At 40.6% G+C, this 17,656-nt stretch overlaps 1 protein-coding gene across 1 annotated transcript in view; it reads left to right on the top strand.

The window, feature by feature from the left end:
• The window catches only part of TRAPPC9 (trafficking protein particle complex subunit 9), an 815,095-nt gene that overhangs the window by 209,161 nt on the left and 588,278 nt on the right, over positions 1-17,656 (top strand). Inside the window, exon 17 of the mRNA XM_073632292.1 lies at positions 13,670-13,794. Within this exon, the coding sequence (XP_073488393.1) occupies positions 13,670-13,794 (125 nt within the window). The remainder of the gene's footprint in view (positions 1-13,669; positions 13,795-17,656) is intronic.

The following is a 17,656-nucleotide window of genomic DNA, read 5'->3' as shown; positions in this document are numbered from 1 at the left end:
TTGTACATGCTGTGCCAGGCTTAATGGAGAACCAGGATCATTAAGCTGTGCCATGAACGACAGGCCAATCAGCTGTTTGCCACCTAGATGACAAGCAAGTGTTTTGGCTGTGCCGGGTTAAGCTAGAGATGAAAGCTTTTTGCAAACTCGGGATTGTTTTGACTGTTAATGATCAGTAAATGTTTTTTAACCCGATAAATGTTGATGTGTGTGCACCCTTTGTGCACTATTTTATTCTGCGGGGCTGGGTTTCTCCTCGTATTTAATGGTATATAAACAGCGCTTATAGGATAATTAGAAAAACAAGTGACAAAAATAGAGGAGAACATTGTAACCCTGCCGTGATACTTTTAATACAATGGTGAATATATAAACATATTAAATAATCAAAGTGATAAGTGCTCCAAATAAAGTGCATATGTGCTCCAAGTAGATAACTAGTACCGTGTGCCACACTCCCCTCTATTGACCCCACTCACCAAAAATCATGGACCCTCATCTTTGCGGTCTGGGGTCAAAAATGCTGTGTTCAATAAGATCTGGTATATGATGAATGGATATGTCAAGAAACCTCTTCAACAGTTGTTCTGAGATATTCAGGATTCACGACCATGCTCGAAAAACAGGGAGAGAGAGAAAGGACTAATAGTGAAGTACTGTAGGTGATGTTAAAAATTGCGCAATCCAAGGCTCCACTTATACAATATCCATTTTAAACAGGCATCAGTCCAAACGCCCAAGAACGCCGCTGATTGGCGTGCGTTCAACAGTGGGCGGAAGTAGCGTCAGTGGTTAGACGCAACCGGAAGTGCATCAATGCGTTTCGCCCCTCCAGAGCGTCATCAAGGACATCATATCAGGTTTCGGAAGATCTAATTTATATGCGAGGAGCTACATAACTCCTCTCGCAACAGCCAATTTAAAGCGACCAATTACTTTAGGTGTCAAACACCAACTTCCTTGATGTGACATCGTATCCTGTTCGCATATTAAATGCTCATGATTAAAAGAGTACTTTAATACACTTAATACATGTTAGATGGTTGATACATCATATCTCAGATACATGAATAATATTGGATTGGGAAAGATAAAAAATATATAGGTACACGTGAAACGTCAATCCCAAGAAAAAAAGAAAATAAGAAAAAATATATAAAAATACAAATAAAAATAATAATAAATATCAAAATAAAATAAAAATTTAATAAAAAATAAAAATATAAATGTAAAAAATATATAAAAATGAAAAAAAATGTAAATAATAATAAAAAATAATAAAATAAAATAAAAAAATATAAAAATAAACAATAAAATAAAAATGATTATAAAAATAAAATGAAAATGAAAATAGGAATAGCGAGCAGCGGCGTTCTTGGATGTTTGTACTGATACCTTGTACTGATACCTGTTTAAACTAGATATTGTGTAAGTGGCGCCTTGGATGATTGCGCGATTCTTCACATTACCTACAGTACTTCACTATTAGTCCTCTCTCTCCCCATTTTTTGAGCATGGTCGTGGATCCTGAATATCCCAGAACTGTTGAAGAAGTTTCTTGACATATCAATTCGTCATATACCAGATCTTATTGATCACAGCATTTTTGACCCCAGACTGCAAATCTGAGGGTCCATGACTTTTGGTGAGTGGGGTCACAAGAGGGGAGTGTGGCACACGGCACCAGCTATCTTCTTGGAGCACATATGCACTTTTTTTGGAGCACTTATCACTTTGATTATTGAATACGTTTATATATTCACCATTTTGTTGAAAGTATCACGGCAGGGTTACAATGTTTTACCTCTCTATTTGTCACTTGTTTTTCTAATTATACTATAAGCCCTCTTTATATACCATTATATACATTGTGAGGTTTAGTACCTCTGTGACAGCTGCGGTCTTTTTTACTCCAAGGTTTATATATATATATATATATATATATATAAATTTTTTTTTTCTTCAAATTCATGTGTGTGGGTTATCCTGCCGAAGTATATATATTTTTATCTCTTTGTATTTGCTTGTGAACTGAAGGGAAACAAGCATTTTTTTCCAGCTGCAGTTAGAGTCAATTTTTGACATATTTTTAAAGCTTGCTGTACCATTTTTTCCATCCTTGTATGTAGGCCTTGACATGACTTGTATAGGGTACAGCAGTGAGCTTCCTTCTTTTTCTGCTGCAACTACCACTAGGTGCACGAGTCATGCTCCGTTATAGCCAGCAGCTACTCTCCCTTTATACTCCAATGATTGACTGGCGGCGGAGCCCTTTCAGTGGCATTGACCTGGTTTCAAAACAGCGGTTTGCTAGAGCTGCCTAACTCTTCTTGCCTGATTGGCTGTGGTGTTGTATTTGTACATGACAGGCCCAGAACTCCTGTCACTTTTACTTGTGTTGCCTTGTCTTGAATTGCCTCTACTGTTACTGACCTTTGTTTTGGATAATAGACTCTCTCTGAATGCTGCCTGCCTTGGCCCTTGCTTCGGATATGGATTGTATCTTTGAACGCTGATTGCCTTGACCCTTGCATTGGATACAGACACTATCTCTGAATGCTACCTACCTTGACCCTTGCTTTTGGATACGAATTCTGTCCTTGAACATTGCTTGCCTTGATCCTTGCTTTGGATACAGATTTTTTCTCTGAACGCTGCTTGCCTTAAGCTCTATTTTGGATATGGATTCTGCCTTTGCTTTAGATTATATCTTTGCTTTAGATATGGAGTATCTTTCCAAATGCTGCTAGCCTTGGCTTGCCACTTGCCCCAAACCCACCTTTTGGATCACAAATTGCTTACCTCCTGCATCATCTATCATGGAACTTGAACTCTTCCTCTGGGGGTCCCAGCAGGTGTTCCTGTTTTGCGTATATAGTGCCCAAGTCCTGGGAGCATCTGAGTACAGGTAGACATACTAGCCCTAAGGGAAAGGAGGCTGCTTAAAGTGTAGCTATATGATCATCACACATTTTGTAGAACAGGATGCAGGCCCGATCCCTTACAAATATAAACCATAGCTGGATGATTTTAAAAGTGCTACCCTTGTTAAAATGACAAAAAAATGAAACGGATGAACAGATTTGCAAACACATAAAAGTAACTAAATATTATGTGTTAATATATCATTCAATTTATTTTTGTAAATACCTGAATTTGACTAGGTATTAGCCTTTTCTAATCTACTCCTGTAGCAGAAACTTGGAGTGGGAGAAGCAGTACAAGGAGCCAATTGGTTGTGCTGCAGTGCTCATGTATTAACAAGGAACATATTAATAACGGGAGAGACCAAAGTGACAGAAAGATGTGCTCATTAGTCCCTGTCCAGTTGCTGCCTGGGGGAGGGAAAAACCTATACATGTTACTGAGCTGCAGGAGAGATAAAACAGATCTGTTGGCCTGCCAGACTACACTATGTGGCAAAGTTGTATAAACCTTAGAAATGGATGAACAGAGATGGAAATCTTTGGGCATGTAAAACACCTCCCCCAGGCTTCCTCATCTCAATGCAACCAGTCTGCTGAAGCTGCTCCTCTTCTATGCTCTGTCACATGCACTCCAACGTCATCACGTAGTGCAGTACTGTATTTTAAGTGAGGATACCAAGGGCTCGCCCACAGCCTGGGGTGTAAGTGGGGGTGGGGGTTGCTGTGTGTTGGTGTATTTGGGGAATGGGGGGGGGGGGGGGGACAGAACTCTGTCTCCTGGGGAAGTGAGGGATAAGGTAAGTAAAACTTGCTTTTTTTTTGTGGTACCCTTATCAAAAACAAGCATTTACCCTTGACGTGTGGATCATCCTCCACTGCAAGGCACGGTATACTAGACCACGCACATTTCTTCGGAGCTCCCACTTTTTTGCTTTAATTAAGCAGGGCTTCACGGTATTTAGGCGCAGGTGACCTTAACAATATGATGGTGGCTGAGCTTAATTGGCCAATCGCCAGCCACAAACTTTGTCATGTGAGAGGCTAGTAGTGATATCCACTGGGATAAGCTTGGACTTCATCCAACACTGCAGCTTGCCCAGTAGACACCTGCAGTGGAGACACAATGAGGGAGCGTGGATGGGTTAGAATACCTTGCTCCTTGGATGGCCTATTAGCTAACAATGTCACCCAGCCCTGAATGAGCAGGTAAAAGTTTTTTTCTTTAGAGTAATATCTGTTTTAATCCATGGGAATCCATTGAAACAGTAATATCCGATTGGACTTGGGCATTGAATTCTACAGCAGTTGATGGCCTAGAATGATTCAGGTATAAGGTATGCTGTACTAAAAGTAATGCAAAAGTGGAATTTCTTTTTCTTAACTTGCATAAATCAATCAAATTTCACATGTTGTTAGAGTAACTGTTCCTCCATAGTAACTCTTCTTCTACTACTTCTTTATCATTGCAGTTAAATAATGGATTCCAAGCAGATGCAAGGTCCTTTCATTAAGTTCTTGATAAAGAAGGGGTGTAGGCTGTGGGACATCTACAGAAGGCTACAGAATGTTTACAGAGAGGACACCATTGACACGAGTCACCAATGAGAAGACAATGCTCTTGTCACTGGTGTCATCTCTGTAAACATTTCATTTCATAGCCTTGTGTAGATGTCAGACAGTTTTCACCCCTCTATCGTCAAGAACTCAATGACAACACATTGCTTTTGCTTGGAATCCAATAATTACCTGCAATGAAAAAGCAGAAGAAAAGTTACTATAGAGGAAGAATTACTCTTCAAAGATGTGAAATCTGAATGACCTGCAGTACGTAAGTAAATAAAAAAATTATGCCAACTTTTGGTATAGTGAAATCTAAAAGGTAGTGGAATCTTAGACATATAGTATATACAATAATTTCCTGGGAGCATCATCCCAATTATGCAACTAGTTTGAATATTTTTAGAAAATCTAGAGACTAAATATGCTACCTAGGAAAGTATAACCAGCCACAAGAAAATAAAAATAAATCATATTTTATAGAATATAATATTTAAAATCACTTGAGAGATCCAATGTTTGTAAAAAAGGTAAAAAACATGAAGACGGGCAATATATGGGCAAAATGTCCTGACTCTCCATGTTTTGCGGAGCAAAGAGTTCAAGGTTCGCCTGAAACAAGAGACAAGGAAAGAAAGTCCAAAGGATTAGAAAGGGGAGCATCTCCGGTGGCTCCGTGCTGCATGATGCAGCAGAGGTGGGTTCAGATCCGGTCCTGACATACGCACTTGTAATACTGTAAAACCAATTGCTGTCTTAATTTCCCTCCTACACCCATTCCAAAATCTTTGCAAGGTCCACAGTTCATGCATCAGAACAGACTGTAATTAGAGAGTTCAGCGGTTCTGTAAACAAATATATATAATGGTATACAAATGGTGTAGGGGCTTTGGTGTCTCCAGAAAAAGTCTGAAGGCCAAAAAGAATACAAAACCTTGATATATTACCTTGATCTTACTATTATTAGACTAGAAAATAGATGCATGTGTAGCACCCTCCTAGCTAGTTTGAGGCAAGATTTTTTTTTTTTGGCTCCCCTGTATCCTCTGGAGCGAAGTTTGATTGCTTTTGGCTGTTCTGGGTTCTGCTGGTTGCAGGCTCTGCTGCTGCTTTCCCCTGGATTCTGGTAGGTTCCAGAAGTTAGTGGGTGGAGGAGGCAGAACCTCACCTGCATATTCATGCAACCTCCCTGGCAGGACAAATGGGCAGTAGGGGGCTGAAGTGTGTATAAATAGTCTGCACCTGGAACAGCAGGGTCCTTGTTCCTATGGGAGAAGACCCAGCCTGAGGACTGAGGCCCATTGGGCTTATAAATGCAGCGTAGAAGAAATCTATCTGGATCCTAGCTCCAGCTTGAGCTAGGGGACCCACGTCCAGGGTTCCTGATGAGCAGTGCAAGAAGTCTGCAGAGGTTCTAACCTTGTGACGTCCAGTACAGAGGCTGGCTGGTCCTGCAAGAAAACATTGAAGTACCCAGGGCACAGTGAGTACAAGCCTACAAGATCCCAGAGACTGTCCTTCCCACCTTTTGGGAGAGCTCACTTCAGTTTGCTGACTCAGACTTCAGCCTTGCAATGAGGTCCCCTGAGTTGTAGTTCGCTAAAAACTGAATACAAGAGGGTGGCTACACCCTGAAGAGACAGTATAGTTAGAGGTGTCCACCATTTTTTTTTCTGCTAGTTTGGAATAGTCAAAGGCTCACCTGTACCCTTCCCAAGTTAAACTAGAAAATGAACTACAAAAAGACATGCACTCCCTGGTTTCTGACTTGAGAGACTATGAACTGCTGTGTGCCTGTCTGCCATGTGCCTCACAGGGAATGAAACCTGGTGGGATAAATCAGCTAGCCCGGTCTGGATTCTGTGGTACACCTCTAAACCACAAGGAGGTACTCTGGATAACAGCCTCCTTAGTCTCTCCTTAAATACCTCTCAAGGCAATGGCACCAATGGCAGACCATAATGCAGCTTTTGCATTCCTTTCAGTACCACCCTCGTATTTGTGCAGTGACTAGCCAAGGCTCTGGAGAAGGTCATGCAAGTTTAAAAACGATACATTTCAAACGGGCTCTATTGAAGTTCCTGGAATTGTCATGCATTATGGATTGTGGTTTCTCGGGCTCAAGGGACGTGTGCGAGAAAGCCAGTTACAAGAGGGTCCCATCAAAGTGATAAATGTCCTCATACAGTCCCTGACATGACCAAATAATGCTGTTGTGTGGTCTCAAAACGTTTGTAAATGTGGAACATAAGGATAAATAGAGCTGTTAATGTCCATATGAAGCGATATTTCTCCTTTGACGAGCCATCAGGGGTTCTGTGACCGTGGAACGTGATTCCGAGAAGAGGAAAACAATGTGTCATGTCTTCTGGGAGAAGAAAATATGAAAGGAAATAAATGTAATACAAAACAACCTAGATACCTTTACATGGACTAAAAATTTGAGCTCAATATGTGTCGATATGATGGAGTCAATCTTTTATAAAGTTTTCTTTTCACCAAGGCATCAGTGATTTCCAACTCTGAAGAACTAGAGGGATCAACCAAGTCAAAAAAATTCCCCACGGTCTGTTTGTAGCCCAACTCCCTATAAAACTTTTTTTTCTTTGTAATGTATCTCTTTGCAAAAAAGTCATGGTCAATGTGACTGGAATAAACAGGATCATAGATTAATATCAAAGGAAAAAATGTTTTATTGAATATACCCAGCTACATAAAATCTAAATAAATGTTGAGGCACTTGCCCTTCTGAATAGAAGAATCATCTGAAGGTCAGTATTTTTCCTAACCGGGGATAACAAAGCAGGATGTGGCCCCTTTAAAAAAAAACGTGGTCCATCAAGCTTGGGAGACACCCTGGAAATTTGCTTGTTGGCAAATTTGTGGAATCGGCAGATTTTATCCAGATGTAATGACCTGCCCCAGCACATGGTAACCTCTTGTCCCACCGGTGGAGGAGGATGAGGATTTTTCTTTTCTCCTCTTCCTTTCAGTTACTCCTTTTTCCTAAACTGAATCTTTCATCCACCATCTCATAATGTGCATTTATTTATTTATTTTTGTCAAAAGGTAAAATTATCCTTTAATGGTCATTATCCCTTGCAATGCACAATGTTATTTATAAAATTAAAGTTTTTGTTGTGGACTTTGACCCTCTTACTTGGTTACATGTTTTGTACTACTGTATTTGTATTCTCTATACAGTATGTAGTTCAATCTTTGTATTCAAGCTCAGCAGTGTTTGACCCTGGTCATCAAACTCTTTTACCGTAATGTCCTTGTTTGCTTGTTTCTCCTTTAAACTTGAATACAATTCTTAGAGAAAAAAAAAAGAACATGTGGCCCTTAACAAAAAAAAAAAAAAAACCCTTTTCAGTAGGTTGTACTAAACCTAGCTCATATATAATACACATTCGAAGGCCAAGTCTTGGAAAATGAAAAGAAAACACCCTTGCAGTGATCCCACCCCAAACCCCTCCACCTCACCTGCATTTCAAGGATTAAATTCTCCTTCTGTCTAGGGAAGAGATGAAGTGGCCGTATCAATTATTTTACTTCCTGCTCCAGCCAGCTGTTGCACCCTCCTCCTCCACCCCAAAGTGCCAGTCTGTGGGTGGAGCCTCGGCATCTTCACATACAGTACAGGTACCATAACCCTGTATGGTACGCTGAGTGCGACCGGACCTGGTTGCAGCTTTCAGAGCAGCTCTGCGGGACTGGTTGCATCAAGCCTGACGAGGAGTATGGTAAGTATTAACTCTCTGCCCCTGGGTTCAACCTCATCTAACCCTTACAGTAAAGGGGACCCCCACCTCAAAGGTGTGTTTTTTCATTTTCCTAAAGTTGGACTTTAATTGGTTACATACTGTACATTGTAATGTCAGTGCATGTTTGCTGCATGATAACTACTAGCACAAGACCTAGGAGAAATCCTTTAGGCTGACCTTCATCCCAAAAAACACCTTGGTTGTATGTGGCCCCAGCCCCCTCCCTATCCCACAACTTCATATTTTTTTTTTCTATTTACTTTTTTGTGCTGCAGGGCTGCACTTTCAAGGTGAAAATTAAGTTGAGCCTGAAACATGTGTGCCGTCTTTGCTGGTTTGAAGCACGCGCAGATGTGCCAAAGGGCCCTGTCCGGCCTTTGGAACCTGGTAGAGACCTTCGGCAGATCTGCTTGGATGCAATTGTTCACCAACGCGGTGCAATTAGAAAGGTAATGGACTTTCTGTTTGATGTGCATGCGGGACGATTCTTCAAACTCAGTCTTATACTTTCCAAGCTACGTGTGCCTGCGCATGCGCAGATCTGACGCGGGTCTCCGCTAGTTCTCCGAAGGTCAGGCAGAGCCCTTCGCCACATCTGTACATGTGCCAGACCATTAAAGATGGGGGGGAGACTGGGTCAACTGTAAGAGAGTTGAAGTTCCTCTTTAAAGTATACCCAAAGACTAAACTTTTTTTTTAATTTCAGATCTACAGTGGCGAGGCTTTAGTACCACTGTCAGGTTTTTTATTTCTGTTTGTGCCTCCATTAAGAATATTCACTCTTTCTAATTGTCCACCAATGTGGTCGTGAATGGAGGTGAGGTGGATTTACCAAGATTTATGTTGCCAATAGAACAAGAATAGAGGGGAAATCTTACAATTGGGACACTAGTTCTGGAGATATATGCTCACCAGCCATTTTATTAGATACACCTGTCCAGTTGCTTGATAACACGAATTGCCAATCACATGGCAGAAACAATGCATTTAGGCATCTTGGATGTGGTGAAGATAACTTGCCTGAAGTTCAAACTGAGCATTGGAATGGGGAAGAAAAGGGATTTAAGTGACTTTGAACGTAGCATGGTTGTTGGTGCCAGATGGGCTGGTCTGAATATTTTAAAACCTGCTGATCTACTGGGATTTTCACGTAAAACCATCTCTCGGGTTTACAGAGAATGGTCCGAAAAAGAGAAAATATCCAGTGAGCTGCAGTTGTGTGGAGGAAAATGCCTTGTTGATGTCAGTGGAGAATGGGCAGACGTTAGAAAGGCAACAGTACCTCAAATAACCACTTGTTACACCCAAGGTATGCAGAATACCATCTCTAAATGCACAACCCATCGAACCTTGAAGCAGAGGGGCTGCAGCAGCAGAAAACCACACCGGGTGCCACTCCTGTCAGCTAAGAACAGGAAACTGAAGCTACAATTGGCACCGGATCACCAAAATTGGACAATAGAAGATTGGAAAAACGTTGCCTGGTGTGAGTCTCAATTTCAGCTGCGACATTTAGATGGTGGGGTCAGAATTTGGTGTAGACAACATGAAAGCATGGATCCATCCTGCCTTGCATCACCGGTTCAGGCTGGTGTTGGTGGTGTGATGGTGTGGGGGATATTTTCTTGGCACACTTTGGGCCCTTTAGTACCAATAGAGCATTGTTTACATAGACAGATCCCTGTTCTGCCTCTCTGTGAAGCGATCGCGGGTGGCCGGCGGACATCGGGTCCACCGGACCTGCGCATTGGCTCCCCCCCTCTGTGCAGCGGAAGCGCGCCCACAGTATCTATTGCATGAAACAACGTAAAAGAACGTTTTGCGCAATAGAGCCGCAGTATATCTGCGGTGGGTGGTCTTTAAGTGTTTAATCTGGTTATATTTTGCCTTCCCTGATTTCTAGTCTCCCCCTTATCAAAATCCTAATGACGTTTTAAAATAAATCCTTTTTTTTTTCATTACATACCTTTTTTTAGATCCCGTGATGTCTTCACTGTGTGCCTGTGCTTCTCTATGCAATGCAGGCAGATCACGGCTGGTTGGGAGGTTTTGCAGGGTGCTGTAAATGGCTTCCTGAAAACTGGCTCTTAGGAGGAGTTATGCAAATATCAAAATATTTTGATGGGTGGGTGTTAGTTTGCGGGAATGGGTGTTGTGGCTGCTGTGTTGGTTTAAGAGGGGTGTATTGGGGTGGTAAAATCACAGAGCAAATACCTATTTTTGTGTCCCCCCCCCCCCCCCCCCCCCCGGCCCCATGTGTAAACAAGACCTAAGTTATTTAACATCTTATGTTTTTTGTTTTTTTAAATGTATCTCCGCTACAAATGCAAATAGACATTTATGTAAATCAATGCGTTTTATTTGTGTAGGTTACCGTCTTTGTTTCACGCTACTTTTTTTTTTTCATTATGATAATTTTTATTGCTCCTCCATTTACCAGCAGTGAATACATAATGTGTAATTAAACCGAGGAGATACAATGGCCTATTTTTATTTCTGCGCATAAGCCAGTGTTCTTGTTCGCACAGACTTCATTTATTTACAGTGAAAATGAACATGCTGCCAGGATAGATGGATGGTGTAATCTGGTTATTTGACGCCCAAGATCACCTTTATATTTTCTGTAGTACATTTGTCGTGTTCTGTACTCGCTCAGTTCTTATTGGCATTCGTCATTAAGGTCTAAATTGGCTTTCTTGCCCATTGCTACAAATTGTGCAAACATGCAGTTCCTGTGTGTATAGAACAAAGGGGCCATGCCTACATCTTCAATGTGGACGAATCCACCTTCCCCCTTTTTTTTTTCCTGTATAGGTGAGGCTTGGGACAGATTTGTTGTTGGTCAAACCCTTTTAAGTGAACCTGTCATGGCCATTAAAAGTCTCTAAAGCTGAATTCCGGTGAAAAAAAAAAAATCCTTTATCCTTGCAGGGACCTTCCTCCCTTCAGACTTTAGAGGGAGAAAGACTGTGACCAGCAGGGCCAGGACAAAGGGTGGACAGGAGGGGCGGCTGCCATGGGCCATAGTTTGGAGACCACTTGCCTAGGTGATGATGAAGAATTTTCTCTCTCCTCTGGTTACTGGTGCTCTTCTGCACTGTCCAATTCACCTGCTTTGTGCACGGGCCTTCAGCTTCTTCACGTACAATGCACTAATGTCGGTCTTGCATTGTACGAGATGACACACAAAAATTGAAATCAATCAGACAGCAATGGGAAGAGGTTTCAGCATGCGATTCTCCATTGGGTTTGAACACAAAATGCTTTCACTCCAAACATTGTATGAATCACAGGTTAGACACTGCATCACAAGAGCGCTTGCAACTCCCACATTCAGGGAGTTCTGCCTATACTCCTCTATTAAAAAACAAAAGTGTGGCTCTAAGTGAGCAAGTAAATAGCGCGTGAACCTGGAAGGGTAAAATAGACAATGCAAAACTGAATGTGTACAAAACCAAAACATAAAAGTCCAAAGTGAATAATAAACATCTTTGGAAGGTCCATTAGAGTTCAGAATAAAGTGAAAGGTCTTTCTTGGATAATCCGGGGTGAATCTTGAAAACACAGTCAAAATGGTAAAGTGTTCACGCTTACCAGATTTGATGGACACACGTACCGTATAGCACATGGGTCAAACAGGCACTCTTGAGGGAATGACCTCAAACAGGAGCGCCTACCACTGGAAAAACGGTAAGAAGGGTTCCACCCAAAATTCAATGAGGACTGTCAGATATCCATGATGTACTCCAAAACATGCGATGAATCACATCAAATGGTGTGCATGAAAAACAAATTTTCCACACATAGCGTGATACTGTTTGACACTTAATGATAAAAAAGGGGATTTACACTTACAGCAAATCCGATAAAACGAGTTTGTAATTAAAATGGAGTATAGGCAACGATTCCAAGACCATCACCTGACATGTTTCGTCCTATTGGACATCATCTGGGGTAGATGATGTCCACTAGGATGAAACATGTTGGGTACAGCGTATATAAAAAAGTGCAGTGTGTTGTGATGCCACTAATTTAGAATTATTATTATACAGGATTTATATATAGTGCCAACAGTTTCAGCTGAACTCGCAGGATTTCAAACCCGCATATCAGTGCGAGTTAGGGGGAGATTCTATGAGGGTTCATACACAGATGTCTATTAAAATTGCCCCCCAAAGTCACCAAAAGTAATGCAGGAACTACTTTTGGAAATCGGTGCGGCGCCGCAAAGTCGGCGTTGCACCAATTGGGACAATGCCGTTGCCGGCAATAGGCTGTGATTTGGCATGCAATGTATTGTACGGGGGCTAAGGGAGTGCTCCTAATCTCAGTTACCTGTATAGAAGACACCTGTGAGTCAGAAATCTTGCTGATTGATAGGGGATCAAATACTTCTTTCACTCGTTAAAATGCAAATCAATTTATAACTTTTTTGGAAATGCGTTTTTCTGGATATTTTTGTTGTTATTTTGTCTCTCACTGTTAAAATAAACCTACCATTAAAATTTATAGACTGATCATTTCTATGTCAGTGGACAAACGTACAAAATCAGTAGGAGATCAAATATTTTTTCCCCTCACTGTAATGAATCATATCATTTTCAAAATTCTTAAAGGAAGCCATATTGCAACACCCTTCCCTCTCTTTATCAAATAATGGAATATCAGATCACAGTTGAAGCCATCCTAGTTTTTAGACATTGCCAAGGACCATGCAATGTTTGCAGCCTGTGCTGTTCCCTCTCAGCCTCATGATGTTTAGGTGTCTGGACCATCCATAGAGAATGATGGCTATCCAGGAAACATGCACGAAGCTAAGAGCCAGGCTCTGGGCTCCACAACCCCCCCCCACCAAGTGTGTATTTTTTGGTTCTTCTTTATTTTTACATACTAACCTCTTTCAGATGACTTCAAACCAGTTAAGTGATGAGCAATGCCCTGTTTTGGATCTTCTCCAGCTGTAGGTGCTCCTCATTAGAGAGTGGCGTTGACCACTTAGAGTACAAGACACCATGTGGCCTCCACCTCGGGGACTAGGTCCATGATGACCTACACTTGCAGTATGTCTTCAGTGTATCAGGGAGTATGCTCTGAGTTAAGATTACCCCCCTTGCTTTTTTTTTTTTTAAATAATCACTTCCATTTACTTCAGAACAGTCACATGATGAGCAAGGTTCTTCTTGGATCTTTTCTTGATTGTAAGCAGTCCTTCAGTCTTCAACAATGCACCACTCTCTGCTTCATTACACTGTGATTACATGGCACCATGGTGACTTCCCCTAAGAGACTAGGTCTATGATGCCTTGCACTCACTGTATGTCCTCGGTGTTCCAGGTTGAATGATGCTGGACATAGCTTTGAGACCCAAAGTCTTGTTGATTCAGTTAAGTAAAGTAATTTATGTATCTATTTTCTCAGATGGCATCAGCGTCAGCGGACTACCAGTCTCCAGTCCTTTCCGACATATTGTCAAACCCAGGGCCGAAACCAAACCTATTAACCTACCGGACAGTAACAAGTCCAGTGATTTCAGCCACGTCAAGGTAAGAAGTTGGTTGAGATAATTGCTTTATGGTATTTTTTTTTTTTTACTTTGGATAAAGAGGGGAAGCGCTAGCACCCCTTTCGTGTTTTTAGTGCTGTATGTCTATCCATTGGGTATCTTTATCCTCTCTATTTCTCCTGGTGACCTTGTCAAAGAAATGTAGATGATGGGAAGCCCAACATGAGTTGTCATAAGAACAGGAGACGAGGGGATATCTGCCAGTAGGGACACCCGTTAGAGTGACAACTGTCTAAGGAGGTAATATCTAGGGTTGCACCAATACCGGTATTGGTGCCGATACAGAGTACGATCCGGACGGTGCAGGTTGGGATCGGGACCGATGAGATCCGAGTGTTGGAGAGGAAACATCTTTACTAGGTTGATTTCCTGGAGCGGTGGCCCGTGACATATACCTTAACAGAGACCCAGTGGCTGGGGGATACAGCCACTTGCGTGTAAGATCTCTGTGACAGGAGATCTTTGGATCTGGTAAGGGGCCTACATACTTGAGGTGGAGAAACTCCCTGCAACATCACGCTCCTTAGGGAGACAGTTTTTCTTGCATGCCTTACATCACTTGAAGAAAGGGTGTCTTTCTCCTTCTATCCATAATGTTTTTGTATCCATAAGGACTTTATTCTCTGATTATATGGACTCATTCTAATTGTTTTCGATCATTGAATCCCTTTTTTCACCATCATTTATTATTCTATCAATGTGATTTAAATTTTTCAGATATTCAATTCTTTTTATTTTTTCTGTTTATGCTTGATTGTCACTGAGTTGGTTTTATCAATTATGATCACGTTTATTCACTGGTAGGGCAGAAGTGATGTCAGCTTGGGAGCAGACCGCCTATACAAATAGAATGCAATGATTTGTAATCTCATAAACCCATATCTTATTCACAATAGAACGTAGAAAACATATCAAATGTTTAAAGTGAGACAATGTTCCATTTTAAGAAAAAAAAAAGCAATTTTGAAATTGATGGTGGCAACACGTCTCAAAAAGGTTGGCGTGGTGCCATGTTTTTGAAGATGTGCCAAATATTTTCAAAAGGTCTGGACTGCAGACAGGCCAGTTAAACCCCTGGACTCTTCTACTAGGAAGTCATGCTGTTGCCATAGATGTAGTATGCGGTTTAGCATTGTCCTGCTGAAATATGCAAGGTCTTCCCTGAAAAAGACATCGTCTGGATGGGAGCATATGCTGCTCTAAAACCTGAATATATCTTTCAGCATTCATGGTGCTTTTCCAGATGTGCACGCTGCTTAATTCCATATACACGAATGCACCCTCTTACCATCAGAGATGCTGGCTTTTGAATGCTGATAACAAGCCGGAAGGTCCCTCTCCACTTTAGTCCAGAGGATGTGGCGCCCATAGTAGTCAAAAAAGAATGTCAAATTTCAATTTGTCTGACCACAGAACAGTTTTCCACTTTGCAACAGACCATTTACAATGAGCTTTGGCCCAGAGAAGATGGCGGCGTTTCTGCATCATGTTCAGATATGGCTTCTTCTTTTTATGATAGAGCTTTATCTTGTATTTTTGGATGACACGGCGAGTGATTTCAGGAAATATTCCTGAGCCCATGCAGTGAAGTCCATTACACAATCATGCCTGTTTTTAATGCAGTGCCGTCTGAGGGCCCAAAGATCATGGGCATCCAATATTGCGTTTCAGCCTTGTCCTTTGCGCACAGAGATTTCTCCAGATTCTCTGAATCTTTTGATATTACAGTATGTACTGCAGTTGATGATGTACTGAAAGTCTTTGAAATTTTACAATGAGGAACATTTATTCTGAAATTATTGGACAGTTTTTAGACACCGCTCTGCTCGCCTTTACTTCTGAGACACTTTGAACTCTCTAAGATGCTCTCTTTTCATACCCAATCATGTTACTGACCTGTTGCCAATTAACTTAATGAGTTGCAAAATGTTCTTCCAGCTCTTCCTTGTTAGTACCACTTAATTTGCCAGCTTTTTGTTACCCTGTCCCAACTTTTTTGAGATGTGTTGCTGCCATCAATTTCAAAATGACCTTATTCTATTTCTTAAAATAGCACATTTTCCCAATTTAAGCATTTGAAATTTTTTATATTTTCTTTTGCGAATAAAATATGGGTTTATGAGAGTTGAAAATCATTGCATTCTGTTTTATGTAGATTTTACACAGCGCCCCAATTTTTTTGAAGTTGGGATTGTATGATACGTTGAGGTAGACTATACAATATGTATGATATGTTGGGGTAGACTATAAAATATGTATGATATGTTGGGGTAGACTATAAAACATGTATGATACATTGGAGTAGACTATAAAATATGTATGATACATTGGGGTAGACTATAAAATATGTACGATACATTGGGGTAGACTATAAAAGATGTATGATACGTTGGGATAGACTATAAAACATGTATAAAACTTTGGGGTAGACTATAAAATATGTACGATACGTTGGGGTAGACTATAAAATATGTATGATACGTTGGGGTAGACTATAAAATATGTACGATACGTTGGGGTAGACTATAAAACATGTATGATACGTTGGGATAGACTATGAAACGTGTATGATACATTGGGGTGTAGACTATAAAACATGTATGATACGTTGGGGTAGAATATAAAACATGTGTGATTCATTTGGAAAGACTATAAAACATGTATAAAAACATGTATAATAAAATCATTGCATTCTGTTTTATGTAGATTTTACACAGCGCCCCAATTTTTTTGAAGTTGGGATTGTATGATACGTTGGGGTAGACTATAAAACACGTATGATACCTTGGGGTAGACTATAAAATATGTACGATACCCTGGGGTTGACTGTAAAACATGTATGATATGTTGGGGTAGACTATAAAACACGTGTGATACGTTAGGGTAGACTATAAAACATGTATAAAACTTTGGGGTAGACTATAAAATATGTATGATACATTGGGGTAGACTATACAATATGTATGATACGTTGGGGTAGACTATAAAATGTTAGATGCGTTGGGGTAGACTATAAAATATGTACGATACATTGGTGGTAGACTATAAAATATGTACGATACATTGGTGGTAGACTATAAAATATGTACGATACATTGGTGGTAGACTATAAAATATGTATGATATGTTGGGATAGACTATAAAACATGTATGATACATTGGGATAGACTATAAAACATGTATGATTCATTTGGAAAGACTATAAAATATGTATGTGGATTTTACACAGCGCCCCAATTTTTTTGAAGTTGGGATTGTATGATACGTTGGGGTAGACTATAAAACACGTATGATACCTTGGGGTAGACTATAAAATATGTACAATACCCTGGGGTTGACTGTAAAACATGTATGATATGTTGGGGTAGACTATAAAATATGTATGATACGTTGGGGCAGACTTTAAAATATGTATGATACGTTGGGGTAGATTATAAAACACGTATGATACGTTGGGGTAGACTATAAAATATGTACAATACGTTGGGGTTGACTATAAAACATGTATAAAACTTTGGGGTTGACTATAAAACATGTATAAAACTTTGGGGTAGACTATAAAATATGTATGATACGTTAGTGGTAGACTATAAAACATGTATGATACGTTGGGGTAGACTGTAAAATATGTATGATATGTTGGGGTAGACTATAAAATATGTATGATGCATTGGGGTAGACAATAAAACACACCAAGCAAATCATTCTTTGTTCCTCCCAAGACCTCCTGCTGTCTAGCTCCCTCGTCACCTCCTCCCATGCTCATCTCCAGGACTTTTCCTGAGCCTCTCCCATCCTATGGAACTCCCTACCCCAATCTGTCTTGGTATCTCCTACTCTGG

Source organism: Aquarana catesbeiana, linkage group LG05, assembly GCF_042186555.1.
Source record: "Aquarana catesbeiana isolate 2022-GZ linkage group LG05, ASM4218655v1, whole genome shotgun sequence".
Classification (NCBI taxonomy): domain Eukaryota; kingdom Metazoa; phylum Chordata; class Amphibia; order Anura; family Ranidae; genus Aquarana; species Aquarana catesbeiana.
This window is presented reverse-complemented; position numbering and strand designations above follow the sequence as displayed.